We start from the raw sequence: 27,815 nt of genomic DNA, 5'->3' as shown, positions 1-27,815 counted from the left end.
TCAAGAACATAGTTTATGTACGAAGACATGATTTTTTAGTTTTTTTAACTTGTATTTTAGATTATGATAAATTTTTATTTCAAAAACATGCTCCTAATAAAAAAATATTTCATCAAAATAAAAAATAAAAAAAATCAAATTTTAACTAAACAAATGCATTTTTTTTATCAATTTATTTTTTTATGATTCTTACGACTATTTATTTTAGTTACTATAATTTTTTATTTTAAAAAATTATGTTGTTAATTAAAAAAAGACATGTTTCATAGAAAAAAAAACATAGATGAAAAAACGAGGATCGTTATTAAATAAATATAGCAGGTACGATATCTAGTTGCCAATTAAAACTAATTTAGCTAAGGATGGAATGCACCCACGTATGCTTTAATTCCTCGTGCCGACAAGGGTAACTTGGGCCAAATTGGAATAAACCGCACTCAACTTTAGCAAAAAAATAAATACTCATTTGAATTATCATAAACAATATGATTTTTTGAAAGTATTTCTTCTGTTAGGGTTTAATCGAGAAATTGATGAAAAAACTCTTAAAAATCATTCTAGGTCCTCTTTTTTATTTTTCTTTTTTCTTTCTAAGGGGAAAAGGAGTAAATTATGGGAAGAAATATTGAAATATCCTCACAAAATGTGTTTGTTTCTTAGAACAAAAATTCAGGGGAGGGCTTTCACGATTTGGCCTCCAACTTGTGCAAAATGTGCAGCCTGCCAATCCCGTGAACACTCACATCATGCATCAAGACAACAAAACATGGAATAATACATATGGAGAACCCACAGAAAACGGCTATCCAAGGCTCAAAGATGCCCGTTTATATCACCGTACCATAGCTAGCTGGGGAATTTCATGACAAGAACAACTTTCAGCTTGCCATATAGATCAGAGATCGTTTAAATTTTAGGTTTAGAGAATCATTTTGAGCAAAGATGAGTGATCTTGTCATGTGTTGTGAATTCTATTCCATATATACCTTGTACTTTTATCTCTTGAAAGATCGTTGAGTATATATTATCGATGAAGTTTCCAAGAACTTTCAGTAGATCTTGAAAAAAGATATGCATCAAGCTGTCTTAAACCACTTCTATCTGAAATTTCTCAACTTGGCTGCCTAGCCGCCTGCTAGCTAGCTCTGTCCATGAGAAAATCTAGCCTGCTAGCTAGCTCTGTCCATGAGAAAAAGATGGAATCCTAAGTGCTGTACTTTGTACGAACTTTAACCCAGGTAACTTAAGCCAGTGCAATGCACAAATGTCTCTGTCATGCGAGGAACTGACCTCGCATTCTGCTTTAGGCTGTACCTGTAGATATATATCCATCCACCAAAACAAAATTTTATTCCTCCATGTTGAAACTCGTGATCATATATTCTCATGATCGATCCTCTACGTCCTACTTGCAAGGTAATTACAAACTAACATATATCTGCTGCACTGCAAGTGAGAGATTGAGTGAACCCACGGCAACATTTAACAATTTTTTCCCATGCATCCGTTGGTAATTTTATTTTTATTACTAATTTTGCCAGTAAAAATAAAAAATAAAAAATCGATGGTTTTATAAATAAAAAATATAAGTAAAAAAATTACCCACTAGAACTATATTAATAAAATTATTTCATTGATATAATTTTGTCTATAATAGTGGTATATGCAGCAATTTTTTTTAATTTTTTAAAATATATAGATGGATTGTGTCTATCAATATTTCTACAAGTAAATCATCAATGGACTAATTCCTTCTGTAATAATGATATATGTAATAATTGTTTTTCAATTCTTTGAAAAATACCAACGAATTAAGTCCTCTAGTAACTCCGTTCATGATAATTAAAAAATATTTTTAAAAATAAAATTGTTTTGAATGATTAAAAAATAAAATAAAAATATGTAAAAATAAACTTGAATAATATAAAATTTAAATATTCATTACAATTTTATTTGTACAAATAAAAATTAAACTAAAAAAATGACAGAGAAGGAGGTTAGTCATTCCTAGGACTATATTATTAAAAACAAAATATACATGTACTATCCATTTGTGATCTCATTTTCATGATTATTTGACAGAATTGTTCATAATTCATTAAAAATTGCTTATATTTTTTGATGAGATGACCTATGTGTTATGGGAAGGTTAGTCATTCCTAGGACTATATTACCAAAAACAAAATACACATGTACTATCCATTTGTGATCTCATTTCCATGACTATTTGACAGAATTGTTCATAATTCATTGAAAATTGATTATAATTTTTGATGAGATGACCTATGTGTTATGGCATTACGGGCTACCTATAAATTTTTTTATCTCATTTATTGTTGTACTTGGTACAACAATAAATATTAAATAAGAATTATGTCTAGATAATAATTTTATAATAATACTTATATGTATTTTGAACTACATAGTAAATTATTCATTTTGCAATCAAAACATTTAGAATTTGATAAGTTATGAATTATTAGACAATAAATATTATTAATATTGCTTATAAAATTTTTAAAATTTTAAATTTGTGATATTATAATAAATAATAAAAAGCATAATTCATCTAAGTTGAAAGAAAAATACACAAGGTAAAAACACTTTATAAGATTGTATTCCTCTCAAATCTTCTTCTTATTTTTTAATTTTATGTATTACATTAGTGTATGTAAAATCTTACCACACTAATTTTCTTCCTACAGGTTTTGTGTATAAATATATATATTGATAAAGTGAAGGTGACCATAATAAAAACCAGAATACTCGCCATAAAATCACGTATTAATTAAATTCTAATTAATTTTATTAATAAAAAATGTATTGAAAAAGTGAAGATACCATAAACCAGAAAACTCTACAGCAGTGGCCCTTCGTTTTATCATGAGCCGGTTGAGCTATTATATTCCTGCCCAGGGGAGCTTTCTAGACAGCAGAACGTGGCCATTTCTTATAGCTAGTTTTTGCACGGTACCTCTCATCAAATATACAGAATTTCAACATTCTAAGCAGATAAAGATGAAAGGGCACGTGGCAGAACTGTGATTCTAATTCCTTTCAGGAAAGCGGGGGACAAGTGATAGAATTCTCACGAATATCACCCTAGTAAATATGCTTTAAGAGTCATAGTGCTGTAATCAGCATAATATTAATTATATGAATAATATAAATTATATTTTAAAATTATATTTAATAATTTAAATTATTAGATTAAAATAATTTTTTAATATAATATAGAATTTTAATAATTAAGTAGTCTCAAGTTCAAATCTTGTTATTCCCATTTATATAATAAAAATTAAACATAAAGTAATATAAGTTTGTATAAATTTCAAGTTAAAGAAGCTTTCACTTGAAGAAATATATTAAAGAATAATATAAATCATATCTTGAAATTTTTATTAGATTGAGATGATTAATTAATAATTTATACTTAATTTAAAATAAATTAAACCAAAATACTATAAAAATTTACTAGCCCCATATTTTCTTGTACTTTTTTAAGTCAAAGCTCAGCAATTGTTGAACTTTGAAGTGCTGACCGAACACATATATGCCGTCTAAATATAATATAGAAACTTTCTTATCTTTTATTCTTTTATGATAAAAGATAGTGTTATTAATAAATAAAAAGGAAATAAATTAACTTGATGATGCTAGCTGATCATAATATAATATTTTTAGTAGGCCTCTTCCATTGTTTATAAGCACTAATCAGGGTGATTCATGCAGAGAATATCTGTGTTATTTGTCAAAGTAGATGATAAGGTCATGTAGTGGATCTTCAAAAAACCATCTTCTTGTACGGCCCTTACGTAGTTTTGTGATCTTTCCATGCGATCTTCAATTAAAGGGTGAATCGCTTTTTGACAAGCATCTTCTGTATGCAAATTTCTTCTTTCCGTTGCCCTTCTGTCAGCTTTCGGTTGTCTTGCATTAAAATTGTGCGAATCTTTACATGGAAAAGGATAGGAGCTAACACATTGAGATAAACCCGAGTTGCTTCTCCACCTCAGCTTATGCTCATAAAGAAAACAAGGCAGGAGAAATTCAAAGGTATTGGGGTTAATTAAGCCTTTAACGGAATGAAATAGCAAAAGCCAAAATGCCTTGAAAGGGTTTCGAAATGCTGAATATTGTATACAAAATCTGTAACGGATGACTGAATGTTTGAGACATCAGGCTTAACGAGTTGCAACATAACAAGATGTTTGAAACATGAGGTTGCCACAGTTAATTAGACCTAATGTTCAAAAAATGCCGTTTATGGCAAACGGCATTGGGCCCTTGATTTTTAATACAAGAAACTCAAGAAACCACCGAGAAATGACGGTACATCGTCAGGGCCAAATCACTTGGTCAATTAAGTCAGTTAACCATCGGGCCGGGGAAGGTTAGAACATCCTTGTGTAACCCAACTCTCGAAAACAAAACCCAAAAGGTCATAAAGATATTAGATTTCTAGGAGAGGTTATTGAGTGATATGATAGGTTAAGGATACAGTAGTTAAATTAACCTGGGAATCTATCATTTTCTTATTTTTGTCACATTTTACATGTTAAAAAATGTTCAGGATAGAAAGTATGATTCTACAGGTCAACCTCAAGTAATCATCAGAGTTCATAGGGAATCAAATTGATTTCATATTCTCAGCATTTTATTCCCTTTCAGCTGATATTCTATCGGGGCCGGAAAGAAGAAAGAATGCAAGCTACACCCTCCGAATGGCTAGTATAAATAGACCATCCAAGGATGACAAGTTCTTCAAAGCAAAGCCCTCTAATCTCTCACGTCAAACTTCACAAGTCATAACATTCACTTTGCCATCTTCTATTCTTCGTAGACATGGATATGGTGAAAAGGTTGGTTGCTGACAGGCCAGTGGTGGTCTTTAGCAGGAGCACTTGTTGCATGAGCCACGCCATTAAGACACTTATATCTAGCTTTGGGGCAAATCCTACAGTTTATGAGCTGGATCAAATACCAAATGGGAAGCAAATTGAAAAGGCATTAGTGCAGCAGCTAGGATGTCAGCCAAGTGTACCAGCCGTTTTCATAGGCCAAGATTTTGTTGGTGGTGATAAGCAAGTCATGAGCTTACAAGTCAGGAATGAGCTAGCCCCATTGCTCAGGAAGGCGGGAGCTATATGGATTTGATCAAATGGCAGTCATAAGCCAAATTTGCACTTGCTTTAATTCAGTATGCTGGTGCTCGAATTTTGATGGGCTTGGATATAGATTATCGAACAAGGCTTTAGATATATATTTTATAGAGCCTCTTGAATACCTGATCGTTTTTCAGCGGTCAGGATTAACTTCTTTTTTCTTTTTTCTTTTTTTTTTTTATTTCTGTTAACCATGTCCTAATATTAATTATCTCCGGTCTGTACTAAATGCTAGTGGATGCTAAATAAAGGAGACTTGTAGCTTAATTACATTATCCATTTGCAACATTGGTTGAGCACATTGGTATTAATTGCCTTTAATTTGCAGAGATTCAGTTGACAATGGGATGATGTCTCAAACTTCAAAATATTTATGTAACACGTTATTTAGTTTGTGGGTAATAATTAATTAAGATATTTAAATAAATAGTTTTTTTCTTATTAGCTCAAGAAGCATCAAATTAATGATAAATCTTAAGTCCATGTAAAAATAGTTTAATTAAGGGAATTAAAAATCCTTATATGATAAAATCAGTAATTTTATAAAAAAAATGATAAAAAATTTAAAAAATCTTAAATTCCAAGAACAAATAATATTATTTCTTGTATTTTAGGGTGATTAATTCTCTAAAATATATAAAAAATATTAAAAAATAAAAAGATTTTGAACCTTTACTCGAATGATTCAAAAGGTATTTATATATTTGAACCTTTTTATTTTTTGAGAAGGAAATGACTAAAAAATCTCTTATTTTTTGTGAAATTAACAAGGGGATAAATATTCCTTATATATTATTAATGAGATGGTAAATGTGATAGATTTTTTAAGAGACCTTTTATATATGACAAGTGTAGGAAAATTATTATCTCATATATAAATAATTCATGTAATTATTTACATTATTTTAGAAGTAAGATTATTTAGAGATTATTTAGTATCGTAGTTGGAACTGTTTTGTTCTAATCATAAAAAATAATTGTTTGATAAAGGTATTGTAGTTGGAACTCTAATCATAAAAAATAATTGTTTGATAAATATTTTAAATGGAGGTTTTGGAGATGGGTTCCACTAGAAATTATGTTTGTACTACTGATTTTGGTGAAGCAGAAAATTACTGCTTTTCACTTTTTATTGTCGCCTGTTGCCATATCTTGCATTGTTTACTTCTTAAGCTTTTTCTATTAGGATGATCGTCTACACCAGCTTACCACCACAATAAAAACACTTCAAATCCTCCTCATCATTTTCACTTAGCTAACCACCCCAAATCTTGAAGGTCACGAAGTTACTTCATCCAAGGAAAGAAAGCAAACTTGTTCAAGGATTCACAAATCCTGAATCCGAAGTACAGTAACATGGAAGTAACATAAACAGCTTCAACGACAGAAGCGGAAGGGACAGAAGTCTAATCCTTAATATATATTGCTGAAATTGGACAAGCAAAGTTAGTTAGCTTTATTTGAATTCTTTAATGTCCTCAGGGCAACGCCAGGCACAAACTGAAAAAGGAGTTGGGTACCGGCCATGGACCTGCAAACTTGTTTTTCTTGCTATGTATAAGGAAAGAGATGGAGTTGGGTAAGATATCAAAAGATAATTTATCAAAGGTGAAGTTAAATGGCTTCGAGACAGAGAAAAGAGGAACATTGAATGTTAATTCACTTGCTACTGTTAATGTGAACAATGTCAAGTGAATTAATTTACAGTTATTGTTTATTATTTACGTGATTAGTGACTCATTGTTCCGACCAGAAAAAAAATTAATTTTTTAAATTATATTTTACTAAAAAATTAGTATTTAATATTATACAATAACACTATATAAATTAAAAGAAAATCACTTGATAATGTAGTATTTACAAAATTTAATCACAATTCTAATTTTTTTCCTGATGATATTTTTACCTGATGTTATTGCACGCTTAAAAAACCAAGAAAACTGTAGTCTTTATTAAATAAATTTCATAAGTAATGAAATTGTAGATAGTTTAATAGAATAATAAAAAATATTTGATATAAATATTATTTATTTCATGATGTAATAACAATAGTTAAATCTATAATAATTAAATTTAAAACCATCAATATATATACATATATATATATATTATTGTATAACCTTAATTTTAAAAGCATTATTAACCAAATATATTAAATTACTTTTCATTCAATCTCAATTTCAACCATAATTTTAATCAAACATATATTTTTTTAAATCAATCTCAACTAAAAGCATTTTTTATAAAATAATTTTTTTTAAACCACAACCACAACAATTACCATAATACCAAACACACACTTAGTCTTGGATACTCAAAACCTGAGATATAACCCAACTTAGGTTAAAAGGCATTTTGTAGATCTAGAATTGGCCAATTTTGATAAGACATTTGCCCATTAATTGAAAATTTTTTGTTTTCATTTTTCAAGTGAAGTAAAACTTTCTAAAGATATAATTGGATTGTTGGTTCTTTGCTTTCATATATTCTTTGAAATTGACCCGCCACCATCGTTATAAACTTTCAAAGGATATGCATTCGGGGTTTTTGCTAGACACAAACCTAGTTATAAAAACTTTATATTTTGACATATTTTTTATAGCTAGGAATTCAAAGCAAACCTTATATTTAAAGACTTACTCTTCTAGACTAATCAAAAAATATTCCAACTCCATTTCCATTGAAAGATCTATAAACATAAAAGTTCCAAGCGAGGGCTTGTTGTGATTGTTTAATTGGCGCATCCTATGTAATAGAAGATATAATTGAAGATTGTAGTTCAAATATATTCCTTGAATTCTTGAAAGTACACTTATCAATAAAATCTGATAAGGTTTTATCAATAAAATCTTTTAAGGTTTTACCATTCATGATTGGTTGAATTTTGTATTGAAATCCAAATTCTCTTAGTTCAATAGCCCATTTCCCTAGTCATATAGACAATTATAACCTATGAAGGATCTATCTCAAGGGTTGGTATGAGAGTAAAATGATTTGGTAAGCATTTTTTAATAGCTATTTATTTTGTTTTTAAGACTTTTATATTGGAATTTTTTTTTTGATTTCATCTCTCAATATTTTATTAATTGAGATTTTGTTAATCTAAAATTTCACTTCATGATTTTTTTAGGTTTGCATTCTACAAAATACTTTTGACCTCAAAACTCAAGTCACGAATTTGAAAAATTAGTTTAAGTTGGTTTAGATCTTTTTTAAGTTTTTTTTTTTAATTAATTTTTTATTTTATTCTTCTATAAAGTTATTCCAATTTCATTTAGTATGTCACGGGTTTCGTGGGTTAATCCTGCTTGACCTAGGTCTTTTTTTATTTTTAATTTATCTCTTGTTCTTGCCTTTTTGTTTTATCATATTATCATATTAATCAAAGTTATTAAATTTAATAAAGTCAAAAACTTAACTTTCATATATATATATATATATATATTTCTCTTACTTCTTTAAAAAATTTCATAACCTAAACATTTTTTTTCTTGTTAAAAAAACATTTAGTCTAGCTGGCAGTAAGACGAAAGCTACCAATCTAGTAATAGCTAAGACTTCTTTATTATCTAGGCCTCTATCTATGTTATAGTGTTTTATCGATAATATTTTTCTTCGGTGATAGAAAAAGGATGTTATGTTCATCAATATTAGCGATCAAAATCAAAATATATGTACAATGTGATGTGCAGCTGCATAGCTTGCAAAGACATATATATATATAAATGACAACCTGGAAAAGGAAACAAGCTCTTGGATATATACTCTCCTAACCATAAAACAACTTGGAAAAGTAAATTATTATATTTTAATTATTTTTTTATTTAACACTTGATATTAGTGTTTTTTTAATACACTTAGTGATTTTTTTGTTTTTTTATTGATTTATTTTAATTTTATAATTTGGACTACGAGTTTAATGAGTTAATTCGGGTTGAATTGATTCTTAGTACTTGGATTGCAGGTTTATCATGTTATTTCGGGTTAATTTGGATTAAATTTCTTTTGTTTTTTTACTCAATTTTGCTTTTCTATATTTAATTAGTTTGGAATTAAATTACATCACTTTTTTTCTTTTGAAAAAATATTTTTTTTTATATTATTATGATCAATATTTTTTTATTATTATCTAATTAAAATAAAATCATCTTATAATATAATAGGATATACTATTCAAATTGCCTATTTTTCTTTCTTTCTTTAAAAGTTGAACATCAATTTCTATATCAAAGAAATAATAATACAGTCGCAGCGTAGAGCGAGCCCTAGTAACCAAGACTTCTCAATGACCTAGATTTGCCCCTGTCTGTGTTATGGTGTTCTATCAATAATATTGTTCTTCATCGATGGCAAAAGGATGTTCTGCTTATCAAGATTAGCGATCAAAATCAAAATATATGTATACAGTGATGTGCAGCTGCGTCGCTCATTCGCAAAGGTAAATGTAGATAAATGACAACTTCGAAAACGAAACAAGCTCTTGGATATATACTCTCCTAACCGTAAAAACAACTAGGAACATGGAAAAGTAAACCATGTGATTAAAAAAAAAAAGTAAGATGCCTGTATCCAACTGAAGAATATCATGAGATTGAAATTCATCGTGCTGTCATGAGTAGTCTTGTTAACTGGAGATTTAGGGCATAATAATTTATCTATCGATAAGAAACTGATCCTGTCATATAATTTGATGTGACTTCATACAGAAATCTTGATGTGACTTTGATATATTTTGTTGTACTTGCATGATTATCTAGATATATATACACACACACATACACATTAATGAAACGTGAAAGTATGGTTTTAAATTTTTCGTCAATAACGTCTAGAAATTAAAGCATTAAATGGAGGTAATTAGCTCACAAAAGAGAAATGAGGAAATGAAATTTCCGACAAGTTGGATATTTTGCTGATATGATATCTCAAGAATCTTAATCTAGATCTATGATGCCAGGAACCGTCCTCGCTCGCGTTCAGCCTTTTCTCATATTCCATTTCAAGACAATCCTACTCGACTCACCAAAGTTGACATTCTTGGTTGGCTTCTTAAGCAGCTGTACTTATCCTCTCTGTCATTTGCCTGTTAGCATGGCATCAGAGCATGATTAATGATGACTGTAAAGAGCTGTACGCATGGCATCAAAGCATGATTAATGATGACTGTAAAGAGCTCTAATAATTCAATCTATAATTCTCCATTTTCATAGACTTGTTAATAACGAAGACTGCAGGTTCTGCAATTACATTTACGAAGCATACGTCGTCTATATGCATCATGATCATCCTTAATTTGTACATTGAACAGATGGAAAAGAGTTATGAACATGAATATATTAGTAGCTGGGTTGAAGGCAAAACATATTCAAGTGGCGCTGCAAGCTAATCTAAGCCTTTGGCTTTATCTCATGATCAAGCCAGTTATGCAAGCGGATGATCATCCGTACTTTCTGTCTATTTTTCTTTCCAGGAAGCAGATATAGCTTGTGTGACCTAGATAAATAGATATTTTGGATGTTAACACTAGGAAAATTGGAAGAGGGGCTACATCACACTAATTATTCAAAGTTGTGTAAGCCCAAAAGAAAAGGTGACGATGATGGAACTGTATTTGCAAATAGAGTTGTTCATGCTTGAATTCTCAAGGTATTTTCACATGGGGAATATCTTTCCATCATCAGTTCGCCCATGAATTTTAAAATTTTAAACACAATATTAACTGACATCAGTACATCTAAAAGAAAGTAATTCTATTTGACCCCATTTTTTTAGAAGTTCTATTCATGAAATAAAATAAGAATCAATCTATGTGTAAACTTAAATCGCAGCGCATGTGAGGAATTAGAACGTTGACAAGATAGTGAATTGATAATAGGTGAGAACAGAGTGCTTTATTCTTATTTGAAGGAATTATTCTTGTTTTTGTAGCCTATCTACCAGGATTCAGAATTTAAACAAAGTAAGGCAAAGCTGCACCGCTCAATATACTGGGGGAAACCCCCCATTAGCATTTCTTAACTAAGCAAATGGCAGATGAGAACATGGACTGGAAAAGAAAAGGTCATTTCCCACTCAGAAGAACATGAGGGCAATGATATAGTAATTTGTTAGCATTAACCTTATGTTTTCAGATTGCTGATCAGAATGTCTTAGCACGTAGTATATCATTCCAGGTTCTGCAATGTGTGGAAATCGATAGTGTGGTGGCTCCACTGGGTGCCTTGTTCTCCTTCTAGTATATATCAACAAATACGTGGTTTTTGTTACGTGACCCTGCTGCTAAGGGAACAGTACGGAGTCAAGTCTTTCTAAAAGCATCATTTTTTTCGAGCTTTCGGTTTTCTTCAAATTGCACTTGTGCGAATCTTGCTATAGAGGAAAGTGTCTTATTCAAGTGGATAAACCCAACCCATCCTCCACCTCAGCATGCAGATGCTCAAAATTAGATAGAACTGAAGCTATACGATTTTTTAAGGGGAAAACTAAGAAGAAGAAAATCTTGATTAATCGAAATTGCTGTCTGGACTGCCCAACCCAAAGCTTGCCCATAAGTTAAAGAGGTCTCCATAGCATGGAAAAATGCAAATGATTCACCCAATCCAAAAATCTTACTGGCTTATAGGTTGAGGCCAAAAGCTTTTGAACGTTTAATTACTAATATTGTAATGCAAGCAAGTTATGTTTGTACAGTGGATTGGACAGGTTGAATCAAGAAATGGGTCATGTAAATCCTGTTATTAGAGCAGAAAACCACATTTTTCTCGTATGCAAATTTCTATTAAGAAGGAAGCTAGTAAGGTCTTAATCAAGTAAATCCTAAATTAGGCAACTGGGGAATCTAATGGCACATCTTCTTAACAGTTTTTCGTCAAACCCTCATTTTCTATCCCTCTGTGGAGTTCAACCATTTAAATGGACGATATAAATAACCTCCATCTCCATAGGTATTCAAGCTCCTCATAACAAAGCCTTTTAGAGTCTCAACTATCTAAATCAACATACACCCGTCTCAAGCCTTTTATAGTCTCTCAACAACCACTTCAAACTCTTTGAAACCTTTGTGACAATGGATGTAGTGAATGTAATGATTCAAGAAAAGCCAGTGGTGATTTTCAGCACGAGCTCTTGCTGCATGAGCCACTCCATCGAGTTGCTTATGCGTGGATTTGGAGCAAATCCAACGATTTATCAGCTAGACCAAATTCCAAATGGACAACAAATTGAAAGGGAACTAGTAAAGATGGGGTTTCGACAGAGTGTACCTGCTGTGTTCATAGGCCAACAGCTGATTGGTAACGAAACGCAGGTGATGAGCCTCCATATCCAGAACCAACTAGTCCCATTGCTTATTCAAGCAGGTGCAATATGGATTTAGAATAAGTAGTTTCTCTCTACGCAATAGGACATGGATCCATGTCACGCCGCAGAATATTTAGATAAGCTACTAGTACTGTTTCCTTTTCGTTTGCTGTTTTCCCCATTTAAGACAAAATGATAATTGGCACTGCTCAGAACCTCTTTACGCTTTAAATTTTTCCCGAAAAAGTTTCAGAACTTCCACGCATCTATGCTGTATCTAATAAGGATGCACTGCTTTTGCTTCATTCTATGCTGGCTCAAAATCAAGCACAAACATTTTGTATCGAGGATAACAAGTGCTGTTGAACTTCATTTACTGGTAAAAACTTCTATGAATGGGACAAGAACTTCATTTACTGGTAGAACTTTATTTCTACCACAGTATGTTGGAAATATAGAGTTATGGTGTTTGCGGTCGCTTACTCTCCATGTGAACCAGATGTCAGAGACATGAGCCTTCGTAAAATTGCTGGAAAGTTCCTCTTTTGCGGATGTTGCTTAACCTAATGAAATTTAGTCACCTAGAACCTTAATCCATCCCGTACACACATATTTATATGGGATTGAAGTAGGATGTTTAACAGATGAAAAAATGGACTTGTTTGACAGATTGAAGTTCAAGTGAAAGGATAAATGGGTATTGTAGACTATTTAAATTAATTTTTTAGGCAAATGACCGTCAGTGATCTGTAAATAAAATTTCCAGAACTTAATTTTCTACCCACAACTTCGATGGAGGTATTTTTTTAGAATTAATTAACAAGTGTATATCTTTTATTGATTATATATGACATTGACTTTATTTACATAAAATATATTTATTATATTAATAAAGATATTATTTATTTTTAATATTTATTAATATTTAATTTTTTTTCTAGATTAAAGATAGAATTCAAGAAAAAAATATTTTAAATTATAAAGTTTTTATAATTATAAAATTTGTATTACATATTAATTCATATTAATTATGTTATTTCTAAATATTCTTGGTCGATGCTCTATTAATATTGAATATTAATTATGTTTTTTTATAAAATAAAGTAATTGTTTTCATAAACTAAAATAGAAGAGACACCTAAAATTAATATGTAGGTACTTGTCAAATAATATGTACACTAAACTGATTAGCATTCAGGGTTTTATATAGTGAGATCAATTGTATTTATAGAAAGATTCACGTGAAAATTATACGAGTAATCTTTAGACTTGAAATCAATAAGTAATTCAATGAAAGAAAGGTTATGCTTTGATATTCTTAACTACACATTGTCCTAATTAAAGATAATAAATAGTTAGATATTGAGTATAATGTCATATGGATATTGAGGTGAGCTATATATAAAAAGGGTAAAATGGAAGGGAAAAAAATTAGTCACCACCTAATTTTAATAATATGAACCCTAATTAGTCTTCGAAGGTTCTAGGTAATAGGCTAGTTATATATATAATAGGAAAGATAGACATTACCCTATACATCTTATCTAAGATAAACTATTTTTTTCAATGATAAATATGTTTTAATGTGGTTTGCCTAAATTGGTATATATGTTATTCAAGATATTGTCATTACCCACATAACAAAGTCCAAAGATGAGGGCCCAATATAGAGCCTTACCATATCGAGGCATTTGGTAGACCATATTAATTGGCTCTATTATCTGTTAATTAATATCTGAAAAACAAGTTCTATTGTAAGACCATTTCATTTTGGATCTTTTAACAAATGATAGAATTATTTAATATAAGGTTGAGATATTCATGATCATCTTCAATTGAATAAATAATGTTCAAATAACAGAGTCTAATTTTATATCATTTCATTCTATATTATTTAGAATAGGCACACCTATGTATAAGACTTATTATGGTTTGAAAAAATTTATATTATTTATTAAGTAGCATCTGAAGAACAAGGTCTGATATTGAACGATTACATTAATAAATGACAAGATTATTGAATTGAATTTGTGAAATTACATAATGGAATGATTATGCAGACTGAATTAATTAATATCCTAGTGATCATGTATTAATTGATATTATTATTCATTTATTGACATCCAAATAACATGGCCCAATATTGGACCATATCATCCTTGGTCAATTAATAATTAATAGAAAAAAATAATTTATCGATCAAATATTAATTCATCCTATTACTCGATAATCGATATCCATAAGATAAGACCTAGTATAAGACCATTCCATCTTGGATCAATTAACAATTAATAGGAACAATTAATGCAAGGATAATTTTATTATTATTATTTTATTTTATTTTATTAATAGATATCCAAAAGAAAGGGCCTAAAGTTAGACGATACCATCTTGGGCTAATTAATTATTTTTTCATTTTTTTATATGTGCATATTTCTTCTTCTTCATCATTTTTTAAACAATATATTCATAATGTGCTTACTTTACCCTCTTTTTTTTTAATCACGTAACCATATAACTTTCCAAAAATTTATCTCATTCACCCAACCAACAAACAAAATCAAAATTAATAAGTCCATATTCATTCACATTAAAAAGAAGATCAAATCAAATATTCAATAAATTTAACAAGCTCCTAACAAAATAATTTCAATCATTCAAAATAAATTATTATAATATTCATGTCCAATCCAATATTTATGAAAATTATCTCAAATCACAAACACACATCAATTCAAGTCAATAATTTCCAAATAATCCAAAAATTATGCATAATAATGAGCATTTTATACCAAATTTCACAATATTTTAACAATATAAAAAAATTGATTTTATGGATCAACCTTCCAAAGTGTTTGGCACGTTCAGGATCTATTAAAATCAAGGCCAAATGACTACTAGAACAGTCACAACATGTGTAGCCACGCACCTCCACCACTATTGATGCATATCTTCATACACCATCATTGTTAGAGGAGAGTGAGTTGGTGGATCCAAGTCTCCTCTATCTTTTCTTCACTCATAGACTGACATTGCTTCTTCATGCTCTTAAAGGAAAGAGACTGAGACATCTCAAGATTTGGTTTTCTCTCTCTTCCTCCTTATCTCTTTCTACTATTTCTATTATAACTTTTCTTCCTCTTTAATTCTTCTCTCTATAGGTTGTAGATGTTGTTGTCATCATAAGAAGGAGATTCTGTCATAATATTGGTGATATTGTTAATTATGAAAGGAGTTTCTAACAATGGTTGAGGAATCAATGATTATCATTAACGAGGAGAGTGAATGATGTTATGCCCATAACAGAGGAAAGAAAAACACAATAGAGGCAGAGTGATTTGGTTTGGTTTGAAATGAATAAGATATGGTTGTTAGTGAGTAGAGAGAAGATGTTGATGTAGTTAGTGTTTGGAGGTCATGATGGCAGTGGTTGTGTTATAGTTGTAGTTCGTAGCTGGTATTGGGAACAAAGTTGGAGATGGGAGCACGATGTGGTGTTACTGTCTCTCTTCCACCACTAGTGGTTGGTGGCCTGCTTTTTTTGTTTGGTATTTTTAAGTAGAGAGGGTTAAAAATACCATTATTTTATTTTATTTTTTTTGCTTGGTGTTTTGAATATTTTTATGAGTGTTTTAGTGTGTGTGTGCGTGTGCATGTGTCTGGTGTTAATATGTGTAGGAAAGGATGAGAGAAAATGTTTTTTATATGAGGTCTATTTTTTTTGGAATGTTATATTATATAAAGGGTGTAAGTGTGTATGTCTATTTACATTACGATGAATCTTCTCAACCTTTTTATATTTTATTTTATTTTTGCTCATTTTTGTAGAGTGTTATTTCACATTCCTAAATCTTCTAAAGAGTTCTTTTACCTTCCATCTTTTCAAAATTCATTTTCATAAGAGAACTTTGACCCTCCTCTCGCTCTCTTTCACTTTACACTTATATTTATAAACTAAACTAGTCTTTATTACTTTTTCAATTACATTTTACTCACTAAGAAAAATCTTTTTATTTTATTTATTTCTTTTTTCTTTTTTGTATTGAGTTTTTTATTTTAAAAAATTATCAATACAAAAATAATATATAAAATGGTCAAAAATTATGAAATGACTATAAATTGGCCAAATAGCATTGAAAACATTTTTTTTTGAGAATTTTAGTATTTTTTTTGTATTATTTCTATTTTTTAAATATGTTGAACACAAGGGTTGAAATAAGTGATGACATATAACATGAACTCTATGAATATATTTAAGTGATCAAGAGATAATTCATCACCATATGTAAATTAGAGAAAATTATTTGTTCTTCAATAGTATTGATTGTATAATCCTTGAGTAATGTGGAATGAGATTTGAAAAGAATTTCAAATTTTATTCAAATAATCAATGACTATGGTATGGAGAACAAACCTAACTTGACAGGGTAAACACATTTCATGATATAATCTCTAAATCAAAATATTCTTGATGAATGAATAATATTCACACTGATAAATTAGTCACTAAAAGGTTAAGTCAAACCACGTATGACTTTTCTAATATTTAAGGATCATGATATATTGTTAGATGATGCACTTTAACTTCAAATATAAATCAATCAATTATTGAATTGATAATAAATTAAATTATTATATTATTTAATCATATTTTATTTAAGATTATGATTTTATTTTGGCCTACTTATTAGGAACCTAATAGGTTACACACATTAAAAATCATTTGTTAGAAATTAAAATGAGATGATTAATCAAGTGTGACTTGATTGTAAATAAGTTTTTAGAGATTGAGAACTAAAATATAATTAATAAAAGTATTATAATTCTAGACCTAGAAAACTCAATTAGAAACTTGAATGAATAAATTTATGTGATATTTTTCAGGGAGCTAAGTAATATACATAAAATGTTTTTTTTTTTTTGTAAAAGCTATATAACACAAAGGATATAGAAACACCTAGAAAAAAAAACTAGCAATCAAAAGCATAGTGATCTCTCTATCCTAAAACGGTTGAAAAGTATAGTGATCCCTCTATCCTAAAAACATTTTTGTAATATGCTAAAAACATTGGATTGGAAAAGGAATTTATACCCTTTGATAATTAGTTAAGGGTATAAATAATTATGGGACATTTTGAATCTTTTCATATTTTTTTATAAATATAAATAGCAAGTCAATAAAAAATTAGAGAGGGTCAGTTTTCTAGAGCAAACCCTTAGAGAAAAGAGAGGAAAAAGAAAAAATAATGAAGAAAGGGGAAGAAGAAGAGGAAAAGAAAAGTGAAAGTTGGAGATAACGGTTTACTAGGTAAGATCTTGATTTTTTATGATTGATCATGTTGGTTAAGTTTGATTTTAAAATTTGGATGATTTAAGATGTTTAATTAATGTTTTAGGGTGTTAATTTAGCTTATATCATTTGGCATGAGAACTACAGTTATAGGTTTTTTAGGAAGTTGAATTATTTTAAAGATTTGTGATTTTAGAAGACTGATAGATCAAGATTTTAAAATCTTAATCAGCTAGTCAACTAATTGGTCAATTTTGGTCGACTAGTTGATAGAATAGTAAGAGTTGATCGATTCTTTTAAATTCAGTTAGTTTAAGTAATGTTTGTGATCGATCAAGTGGATTTGTTTTGTTTTTATAATTATATTTTAGTCTCTAATCTTAGAGTTGTAATCTTTTATGTTATTATTTCAAGTATTTTATAAGTATTTTCTATATTTATTATAGGTTTTGCTGATGTGTTTTCTAATGATCCTTAGTAGTTACTAGTTTTATGTTTGTTTGTCTTTATTAAATCCAAGCAAGTGGAATAATCTTTAATATATATATATATATATAACTAACTAGTTATTTCTTGAATAATTATGTATGTTACTTTATTTTTCAATTATTCATCTATTCTTAAATTTATACTCGTATTCTATTAAATTAAATTCTATCTAACATGACATTTATTTTCTTTGATAATTATATGAATATTTATTATGTCTTAATATCGAAATACTTGTGAAAAGCTCTATATTAATGGAGAGTAGTTAGTCTATATGCATATAGTAGTTTGTATACCTAGCTGGTAAGAAAGGTATCAACCTGTAGCGACTAATCCTCTCAAGGTCTTTAGGGTAGCAAACCTCATTTTTATCGGAACCTTAAGGTTTCATATGTTATCTATTATTTAACATGTGTATTTCATTACCATATATTAATATGCTTGATATGTATATATCTATATATATGTATTAGTTTTATTTTTCTAGTATATCTATGGTGTATATATTAAATGTTATTTCATCACTTAATTGGTAGAATTCATCTTTTTTTTAATATTATTTCTAGATTCTTAACTTATGTTAACAGGTTCACTTTGTTAAGAGTTCTTGCTGTATTATTTTTAGTTAGTATGCCTTATTTGTTTCCACAAAACTTTTCATTTTATCTTGATTTAATATCTTAGAGTGCACTTCTATTACATTGTTTTATTTCAAGATTAGGTTTTTAGATTGTGATAAGTATTATGAATTATTATTTGATATAATTAGTTTAGAAAAGTACTTTTGAAAGTTTACGAAACGTTGAAAGATTTTATATAATTTTTTTTGTGAGAAGTATGTTTAAAGCTTGGTATAGATAAAATATTTTTCCTGATCGGGTCTAGAATTCAAGTTGTGATAATTTTAATAAATAAATACTTAAATAGCTTATAGTTTACAATAATTTAATCTTGAAAAGATTAGTTAAATCTCTAAATAAAATTTAATCTTTAAATAATTTTAACTCAAACCATAAATAATATTAAATTGACTAAACAAGTATTTAAAACTCTCAACAATATTTAAATTATTGTTTTCACGGCATCTACGAATTTCGAAAAAACCCAACAAACAAAACATATTATGCCACTATACGGTACACGCGATCAATCTCTGGAATCAACCTCAAAGTGCGTTTTTTTCTTTTTCTCATATTCCACCTCCAGAAGATCCTAGATGACTGATCACCAAAGTTGGCATTAAACGCATCCTCTGTGCAATCCTGTCCCAGGTAGCATAAGCACCATTAAACTGGCATCACACATAATGATGTGATGAGCCATACATAATCAGTATACCTAATTCCTGGAATTTATCTACCTGTATTGTGAATTCAAAGCAGATGAAGAAACAGTAGAAAGGAAATCTAAGTATATATGCGGCGTTTAAAACAACAGTGACATCTGGGATACGACTTGGAAGTAAAAGTTGCTTTAACATGTCTCTGTGACAAGTGCTACTAATGGAGCAAGGACCATAGCGATTCTTGTAATCAAGATATAGCTAAAAAAAACATTAGAGGGTCCATTTGACTCGGTAGTCTGGATAATTTTTTTGTGTGTGTGGTTTCTTCAGTGCGTAGAAATTGATAATGCGGTTGCTCCACTGGGTATCTTCTTAATTCTCCTTCTGGAAGATAGGAATTCTTACGTTGTTTTTGTCACGTGACCGTGCTTTTAAGAGCGGATAGTCTTCACGAAAGTATCATTTCTTTCTCTTGCGATATATACTGTTGCTATGGAGGAAAGTGTCCTGTATATCCAAGAGATAAGCCCAGTTCTTTATACACCTCAGTATATTCTCAAAATTGACGGAACAGAACTCTGGGATTTCGAAACATGTGAAACTAGAAACTTATTTTGGATTTCTTCCTGATCTCCAAGAAAAAACAAAAATACTATCACAATTCTTGAAAGAATAATGTTAAGTATTCAAGAAAAACTTCTAAAATACACGCATGAGCAGCAGCAACTAGATTAATAAGAGCCATCACTGGAATCCACATTATGATGACAATCCAAAGGCTTGAAGTTTTTCCCTTCCAGCTTTTACGTTATTGAAAATAAAAGCTTACCACTAGGTTAAAGAGGGTTTGAACTTTTGTTGGGTCTGCTTTCTTGTGAGTGTCCATTTCGTCCTTCCCCTTTTTAGTGTTGGCCAATTCACATAAAAAAAATCATGTTATTAGACTATCAGTTCAATCTGTGAACCACTGGTCGAACGCAAGGTGATTGTGTGTGTGTGTGTGTGTGTGTGTTTGACATAAAACGAAAAATGTTCAAGTGGTAAAGTTAAAATTTTAAGAGATGGAAGGTATATATCAAGTCTAACCCAAAGCTACCATATTTTTTTTCTTCCTTCTATTTTGCTTAAACACGAGATAATACTTGACCTTAATAGTTGAATCAATTGAATTTGACCTTCATGGTTTAACCAGGTTTTATTAGGTTTAACCAAATCCTTAATTTATATATCTTATTTTTGTTATTAACCCAGATCGATTAGATGAGCAATTATTGACTTTTCAATTTAATTATATTATTTAGTTTGAATTTAATAATTTTATTACAATAATACTTAACCAATTAAGCATCATGATCATTCACTTATATCTTGTTCTTGTTTGGAAAATTTTAAGTATTCAAGTTATAAATTGTAATACTTACTTAATATAAGATAAATAAATACAAGAAAAGGAGATAAAATCGCAAATGATCTCATAAAAAATAATAAAAATATTTTTACTTATACAAAAATAGTATTTAATTGCTTAGATACCATGACCATTTACTTATATTTTATTAAAAAAATATTTATAGTACTTAAGTTATAACTAATTAGCAATATTTAATATATATGATCAGAAAGATATACATAAGAAGAGAGAAAATTACATATTCTAGTCTTACCAAAACTAATTAAAATATCTTCACTTAAAAAAAAATCTCTTTTATTTTCTTAATTCTCTATTTTTATTATATCTATCTTTTATTATTAAATAAGTATTGATATATAATTATAACTTGAGTTTAAATTTCTATTCTTGTTCTTACCACCTCTTCCTTTTCTACAAAGGGCATTTTTACACTCCAACAATAACAATATGATCAATTTGATACACAAGTTTTCGCTGTTATGCCCAAAAATTTTATATCTTGAAAAAGTACTGAGAAGTTCGATTAGCATAGTTAATGAAGGCAATTGATGTTTGTACAGCATATTAGACAGGATGGATCAAGAAATGCGTCGTGCAAGTCCTCGTCATTAGCACAGAAAAGCACATTTTTCTCGTCTGCATATTACAAAAATGCAGTCGATGCAGGGAATCTAATAACACAGATTCTTAACAGTTTTCCGTCAGCCACTATATTCTATCCTGCAGGAACCAAAAACTCTAAATCTTCATTATAAATAACCTCCAAAGGTATTCAAACTCCGTATAGCAAAGCCTTTCAGACTCAACAATCTTCATTAATACACTCACGTCTCACGCCCACTTCAAACTAGCTCTTTGAACCCTTTGTGACAATGGATGCGGTGAATGCAATGATTCAAGAAAAGCCAGTGGTGATTTTTAGCAAGAGTTCTTGCTGCATGAGCCACTCCATCGAATCATTAATACGTGGTTTTGGAGCTAATCCAACGATTTATCAGCTAGACCAACTTCCAAATGGACATCAAATTGAAAGGGCACTCGTGCAGCTGGGATTTCGACAGAGCGTACCTGTTGTGTTCATAGGCCAAAAGCTGGTTGGTAATGAAAAGCAGGTGATGAGCCTCCACATCAAGAACCAGCTAGTCCCATTGCTTATACAAGCAGGTGCTATTTGGATTTAGAGTAAGTTATTTCTCCCTGGCAGAGGACATGGATCAATGTCATGCGGCTGATACTCTACTAGTGTTTTATTTTATTTTCCTTTTCTTTGTTCCAAGCAGCAGAAAATGATAAGAGCAATCACTCAGAACCTCTTAATGCTACTAGTTATCCTGATAGGATAACTCTCTTTTTGCAAATTACTAAGTTCATCCACGCATCTATGCTGTCCTTGATAAAGATGTTCTGCTTTTATTTCTTTGCAAGGTGTCTAAATCAAGCATTTCGGTGCAACCACCTGTGTGATATGTATGTGAGGTAGAGAGCATGAGCAGTATGTATTGAGGGGCTGTCAAGACTTGCAAAAACATTTCCCAACCTTGTTTTTAGTAAATGAGAAATTTCGACATCAAAAAAGCAACTTACGCTAACCTAGCTAGAAAACGGCTAAAAAGCATAAGAAAGGTCAGTACAAAACAAACATTCAAAACTGTTCCATTAAAAAAAAAAAAATCCCAGATGCATTTGACACAAGCTTTGTGTAAAGAGTACTTAGCTATGCCTCGAAAACAAGCTTAATTCTATACAATTTGTATTGAAGAGATTGCAGCAAAGACCACCATGCTCTTAGTGAGAGAGCAAGTAAAAAGCATGTTGCCATGGCTCAAGATCATGATATCTACTTTTGGTTGTTAATGGCTAGCTGGAACCATGTCTTGTAAAATGCTTTGATCCTCAAAGTAGCTTTCACGAATCCACCATTTACCATCAAGGCTAAAATCCCAGCTTATATTTTTCTGATATAGCGAGAACCATATATATCTGCGATGTCAGGAACCGTCCTCGCGTTTTGCTCCTTCTAACATTCCATTTCCAAGGGTGCTCAAAAAAGTCGTCAAATTTGACTTTTTAGATGAAACTTTAAGGAGAAGTCACAATATTATCCCTAATATATTATATTATTATTACTTGAGTTCCAAACTACTTCATCATATCAATTTCATCCCAAATGTAATCGACATGATCAAGTAATATAACTCCTCTATTCCATTTGATGTTAGTAACAATAATTTGTATGTGCAGTACTTCAAGCGCTTTCATCCATTTCTCCTATTATACAAGCAGAACAAAATTTATTAAGAATGGATGCTAGAATTGTTCTTGAGGACATAATTTAGCACCTTTGATGGAAGTACTTAATGAAAAGCAACAAAATGGATGAAATCTTTTAATCGCCACTAATTAACAGGGATAGGTGAAGGGGTGACCTTGTTTAACATCCAAGGTTTAAGGTAAAATGGATAAAATCAAAAGGCTTGGGATCCAATTGATAATAAGGTAATACTTTAGGGGTTATATTGAGGTTCTCCAATGCTTAACCAGCTATTCTCATCAGCTGTCGTCATTTTCCAGTCTATGTATGCAGTCATTTATTTCAAATACAATGTACGTTTTAAAATGGACGTTACACCTAAAATACAAATATTTATATAGTTGGCTGTTCAAATTCGAATTTGTGCAGATGATTTTCTTTTCAGACACGGGTTGATTCAAGCAAAGCAATTCATACATCTATTTTGTGCAGTAGAGCTAGATATTCCGGATTATTTGTAATTCTATTGTTCTGGTACTCGATAATTGTGGACAAAATTCTTATAATGATGGAGAGTGTGGTGCATCCCTTAGACTCTAAATTTTTTTATTTTTAAGTAATTTTTTTTAATGAAAGGTTCATTTCAGATTCGAGTTTGGAGTCTCTTTCCTTTGACATATCATAAAGTATTTAGCTCATAAGAAATGATTTGATTTTTTAATAAGATTTAATCAGATTGGGATTTCAGTTTCTTTGTTATCTTGTATAAACTATTGATTTGGCTAAAATATAGTGAATTTAATTTTAGTTTTACTAGTAATGTTCTTATTCGTAGTGTAGATAGTATTCGAATGTGAACATTTACAAATCACTAATTTGGTTGTTCTTTTCTTTTATATTTCTTTGTTTTTTTTTCTTCTTTTTTTTTTGTAATACGCTCATTTTATTTTCCTATAAACCATCTCTGCACCATATATCAAGAAACAGTAGTCTGTAGTCCTTAAGGAATGGTTTCTCTTTTAAGTTGAATGAATGATGACTGGAAGCTTCCTCAATTTAACCTAAAATTCTCCAGTTTATAAAATCTTGGACGAATATATTAATAATGATGACTGCAGGGTTCTATAGCTATATTTACACATGAATATAGCCCACATAATACATATGTAGTCAAGTAAAATTCAGCAGAACTTGCTGTGCTTGCTTGCATGATCAAGTAAATAAGACAAAGTATCATGATCATGACTTGAAAATTCAACAGAACTTACTGTCTATATATATATATTTTCGTGATCAAGCCAGTTATGCAAGCATATAATCCGTGCTTAATTACTGTCAGGTTTTCTTTCCAGGACAATGGCAGCCAGTATATCAGATTCCTAGAAATTATCTGTTGACATGGTGAAATCATAACAGCTAAAGAAAGCTATACTCAACCTCACTTCTTGGAAGTTTTATTTTCATGATGGAAATGAAATGAGCAGGGAGACGAGTTTTTTCTTGTTAATTTGCTGCTATTGCTTCGAACCAGATTCTCATGCTCTGCGTGCCATGTCTCTGTAGGCTATCAGCTTTTAAAACAAAGGAAAGGAAAGCTAATACCCAAGAGGGCGTAAAGGTATTCCCGCTTTTTTCCTTCAGCTTATCACAAATAATAATAATAATTAAGAAAGAAATTAGTGCGCAATGGTACCCCCAACGGAATATCTTAATTAATTATCAAGTGGCAACTAACACTGGACTGGAAAGTGAAAATCACTTCCTATAAAAAAATAACATGAGGGAAATGATATAATATAGTGATTAATCAGCACTAGCCTGAGTTTTCTGATTCCTTGTAAGAATGTCTTTGTGGTATTTCTTTTCCAGGTTTTGCAATGTGTAGAAATTGATAATGCGGTGGCTACACAGGTTATCTTCTTCCCCTTCTAGTACATACTAGGCTGGTCCGTATTATTTTTTTAATAAAATATTTAGACAACATAAGTGTATTTAAAAAATTATAAAAAATATTAATAATTCGAGATATAATCTTGATCAAATAAATAAGCTGACTTTATTTAAATCATATGAAAAAAAATCATAATAACATGAAATTAAAAAAAAACATTTATTCAACAACAAAAAAATAATGTTTAATTTTTAGTGAATTAAATATGGAAAGATCAAATATAATTAAAAAAATAAAATAAAAAATAGTGTGACCCAACCTAAGCTATCATGGTAGACATGTAATCTGAATATTAAGGGGTGAGTTAGTTCAAATTAGCCTGACAAACTTGCTTCTTAAATTATGAAGTCAAGATAATTTGATAGAAAATAAAATTAAAAGAAAATCACAAAGTTATTTTTTAATTAAAAAAATGTCAAATGAAAAGGTCAAAAAAAAAAAGAAAAAAAAAGATTGCAACTCCTATTACTTTTTAAACTCGTGAATTAGGTCATCAGACTGAAAAGCACTATACATGAAAAAATCATAAAGCTCAATTCCTGGAAAACAAAACGTTGAAGGATGAAATCGATAAAAAAAATTACACAAAAAAAATCTAAAACAAAAAATTAAAATTAAAAGAATAAGGGTTAAAATAAAAATAAAAAATAAATTAAAGGTATCCTTGAGCTCAAATTTATTTTTTTAGATGAGGGTAAAAAAAACATAATCCCAACACCCCTCATTGTATTAAATAATTTAACATAAAAATCGATCATGGTGGTGATTGAAATCATCGTCAACAACAACTTTTTCTTTACACCAGAATCTAGCGACCTCTCTCTCTTCTCCATCAAAAATAGATTTAAAAAAATAAATAAATTTTGATATCAAAATTAATTTTTAAAAAATTAAAGGAACTAGTCGTCTAATAGCTAAAATAATGAGGGACTAAAATGAACTTACAAACAAATTTCAATCCCTCTATCTATTTTACATGTTATTTCCATGTCAATCTTTTTATTTGAATTCAACTCCCGCACCCAAAGAAATATACCATTGGGTTATAATTTTAACTTAAAGGGCTCAAATGTATAAAAAAAAAATAAAAAAAATACTATTAAAATCAATAGTGACAATGAGTCTGGATAAATAATAATATATTGGAAACTTCTTTATCTTTTAGTTTATCTGAGATGCACGCTATCATGCTGTCGCCAATTGGGAAACAAATATATTTGATGGTGTTATAATTACAAACCAACGCTAGATAAGTAATAGAAACTAAAAGTATTATGGAGCCAATATTTCATAACGAAAAAAAATTATGTTAGTAATCAAGAATTTAGAGATTTAATAGAATGATTTGTAGCAATTTATAGTGTGAGAAAAGATACAGTGCTTTCCTCATATTATTTAGCCTTTTGCTACATGATTTAGCTTTTTTGTTAATAAAAAAATTACAAAGTTAAATTCTTTACCGGTTTAATATTAAAAATAATTAATAGAGATAATTTTAAAAAAAAAAACTATGAAGAGAAACACTGTAGCAATCCACAGCGTTTTATGAGCAAAGCTATAGTGTTTTTCCTAGTAAAATCGACAAAGATAATTTTAAAAGAAATCATAACAAAAAAAATCAATTAACAATGTTTTAAAGAAAAAAACTATAAAGTTAAATTTTTAATCCGCCCAGTATGAAAAAAAAACTATGTGGGGAAAAACTATCACAATCCACGGTGTTTTATAAGAAAAGCTACAGTATTTTCCCTATATGATTTAACTTTATTGTACAAAGATAATTTTAAAAAATCATAATAAAAAAAAAAACTAAGTGAGGAAACAATGTAGCAATATACAGTGTTGTAAAGTAAAAAAATTATAAAGTTAAATTCTCAACCAGTTCAATATTAAAAAAAAAAATAACAAAAATAATTTTAAAAAAATTATAACAAAAAATAACATGTTGGAAACACTATAGCAACCCACAGTGTTTTGTGAGGAAGGCTATATTACTTCCCCATATAATTTAGTCTTACAAGTAATTGTAACTCTCATCCAGATTAATATTAAAAAAATTAACAAAGATAATTTAAAAAAAAATCATAATAGAGAAAACCATGGAGGAGACACTGTAGTAATCCATAATGTTTTGCTAGAAAAACTACAATGCTTTTTTTATATGATTTAGCTTTATTATAACTATAATTCTTAACCAACTTAATATTAAAAAAATATAAAATCAACAAAAATAATTTTAAAAAAAATCATAACAAAAAAATTATGTGGGGAAAGACTATAGCAATCTGTAGTGTTTTAAAGAAAAAAAATTACAAAACTAAATTCTAATCAGTTCCATATTAATAAAATAAATCAACAAAGATAATTTGAAAAACATTGCACAAAAAACAAAACATAAAAAAATAAAAATAAAAACTTGTTAGAAAATATTATAGCAATCGACAATGTTTAAAAAAAATTAAAAAGTTAAATTATCAATCAGCTCAATATTAAAAAATAAAATCAATAAATATAATTTTGAAAAAAATTATTAAAAAAACTATATAGAGAAATATTGTAACAATTCACAGTGTTTTGTGAGAAAATCCATAAGTATAATTTTCATCCAGCTCAATATTTAAAAAATAAAATTGACAAATAATTTAAAAAAATATGAAAAAAATTATGTAGGGAA

General features: G+C 29.4%; 3 protein-coding genes across 3 annotated transcripts; all 3 read left to right on the top strand.

Annotated features, from left to right (window-relative positions):
- The first annotated feature begins 4,778 nt into the window (after window positions 1–4,778).
- LOC105132036 (monothiol glutaredoxin-S6-like) lies at window positions 4,779–5,453 on the top strand. The gene has a single exon (XM_011035295.1). It carries the CDS (start codon window positions 4,846–4,848, stop codon window positions 5,155–5,157), a length of 312 nt encoding a protein of 103 aa, XP_011033597.1. The 5' UTR covers window positions 4,779–4,845; the 3' UTR covers window positions 5,158–5,453.
- Window positions 5,454–12,132: 6,679 nt separating this feature from the next.
- LOC105132035 (monothiol glutaredoxin-S6-like) lies at window positions 12,133–13,000 on the top strand. The gene has a single exon (XM_011035294.1). It carries the CDS (start codon window positions 12,232–12,234, stop codon window positions 12,538–12,540), a length of 309 nt encoding a protein of 102 aa, XP_011033596.1. The 5' UTR covers window positions 12,133–12,231; the 3' UTR covers window positions 12,541–13,000.
- An 8,811-nt stretch (window positions 13,001–21,811) lies between these two features.
- LOC105132034 (monothiol glutaredoxin-S6-like) lies at window positions 21,812–22,120 on the top strand. The gene has a single exon (XM_011035293.1). It carries the CDS (start codon window positions 21,812–21,814, stop codon window positions 22,118–22,120), a length of 309 nt encoding a protein of 102 aa, XP_011033595.1.
- Window positions 22,121–27,815: the final 5,695 nt, after the last annotated feature.

The sequence above is a fragment of the Populus euphratica genome, unplaced genomic scaffold (genome assembly GCF_000495115.2).
Source record: "Populus euphratica unplaced genomic scaffold, PopEup_1.0 scaffold26.1, whole genome shotgun sequence".
Taxonomy (NCBI): Eukaryota; Viridiplantae; Streptophyta; class Magnoliopsida; order Malpighiales; family Salicaceae; genus Populus; species Populus euphratica.
The sequence above is the reverse complement of the archived record's forward strand: the minus strand, read 5'-3'. Positions and strand labels throughout refer to the sequence as shown.

Coding starts and splice junctions, on each gene's coding strand:
- LOC105132036 (XM_011035295.1), top strand. CDS start 4,846: ATGGATATGGTGAAAAGGTTGGTTGCTGACAGGCCAGTGGTGGTCTTT.
- LOC105132035 (XM_011035294.1), top strand. CDS start 12,232: ATGGATGTAGTGAATGTAATGATTCAAGAAAAGCCAGTGGTGATTTTC.
- LOC105132034 (XM_011035293.1), top strand. CDS start 21,812: ATGGATGCGGTGAATGCAATGATTCAAGAAAAGCCAGTGGTGATTTTT.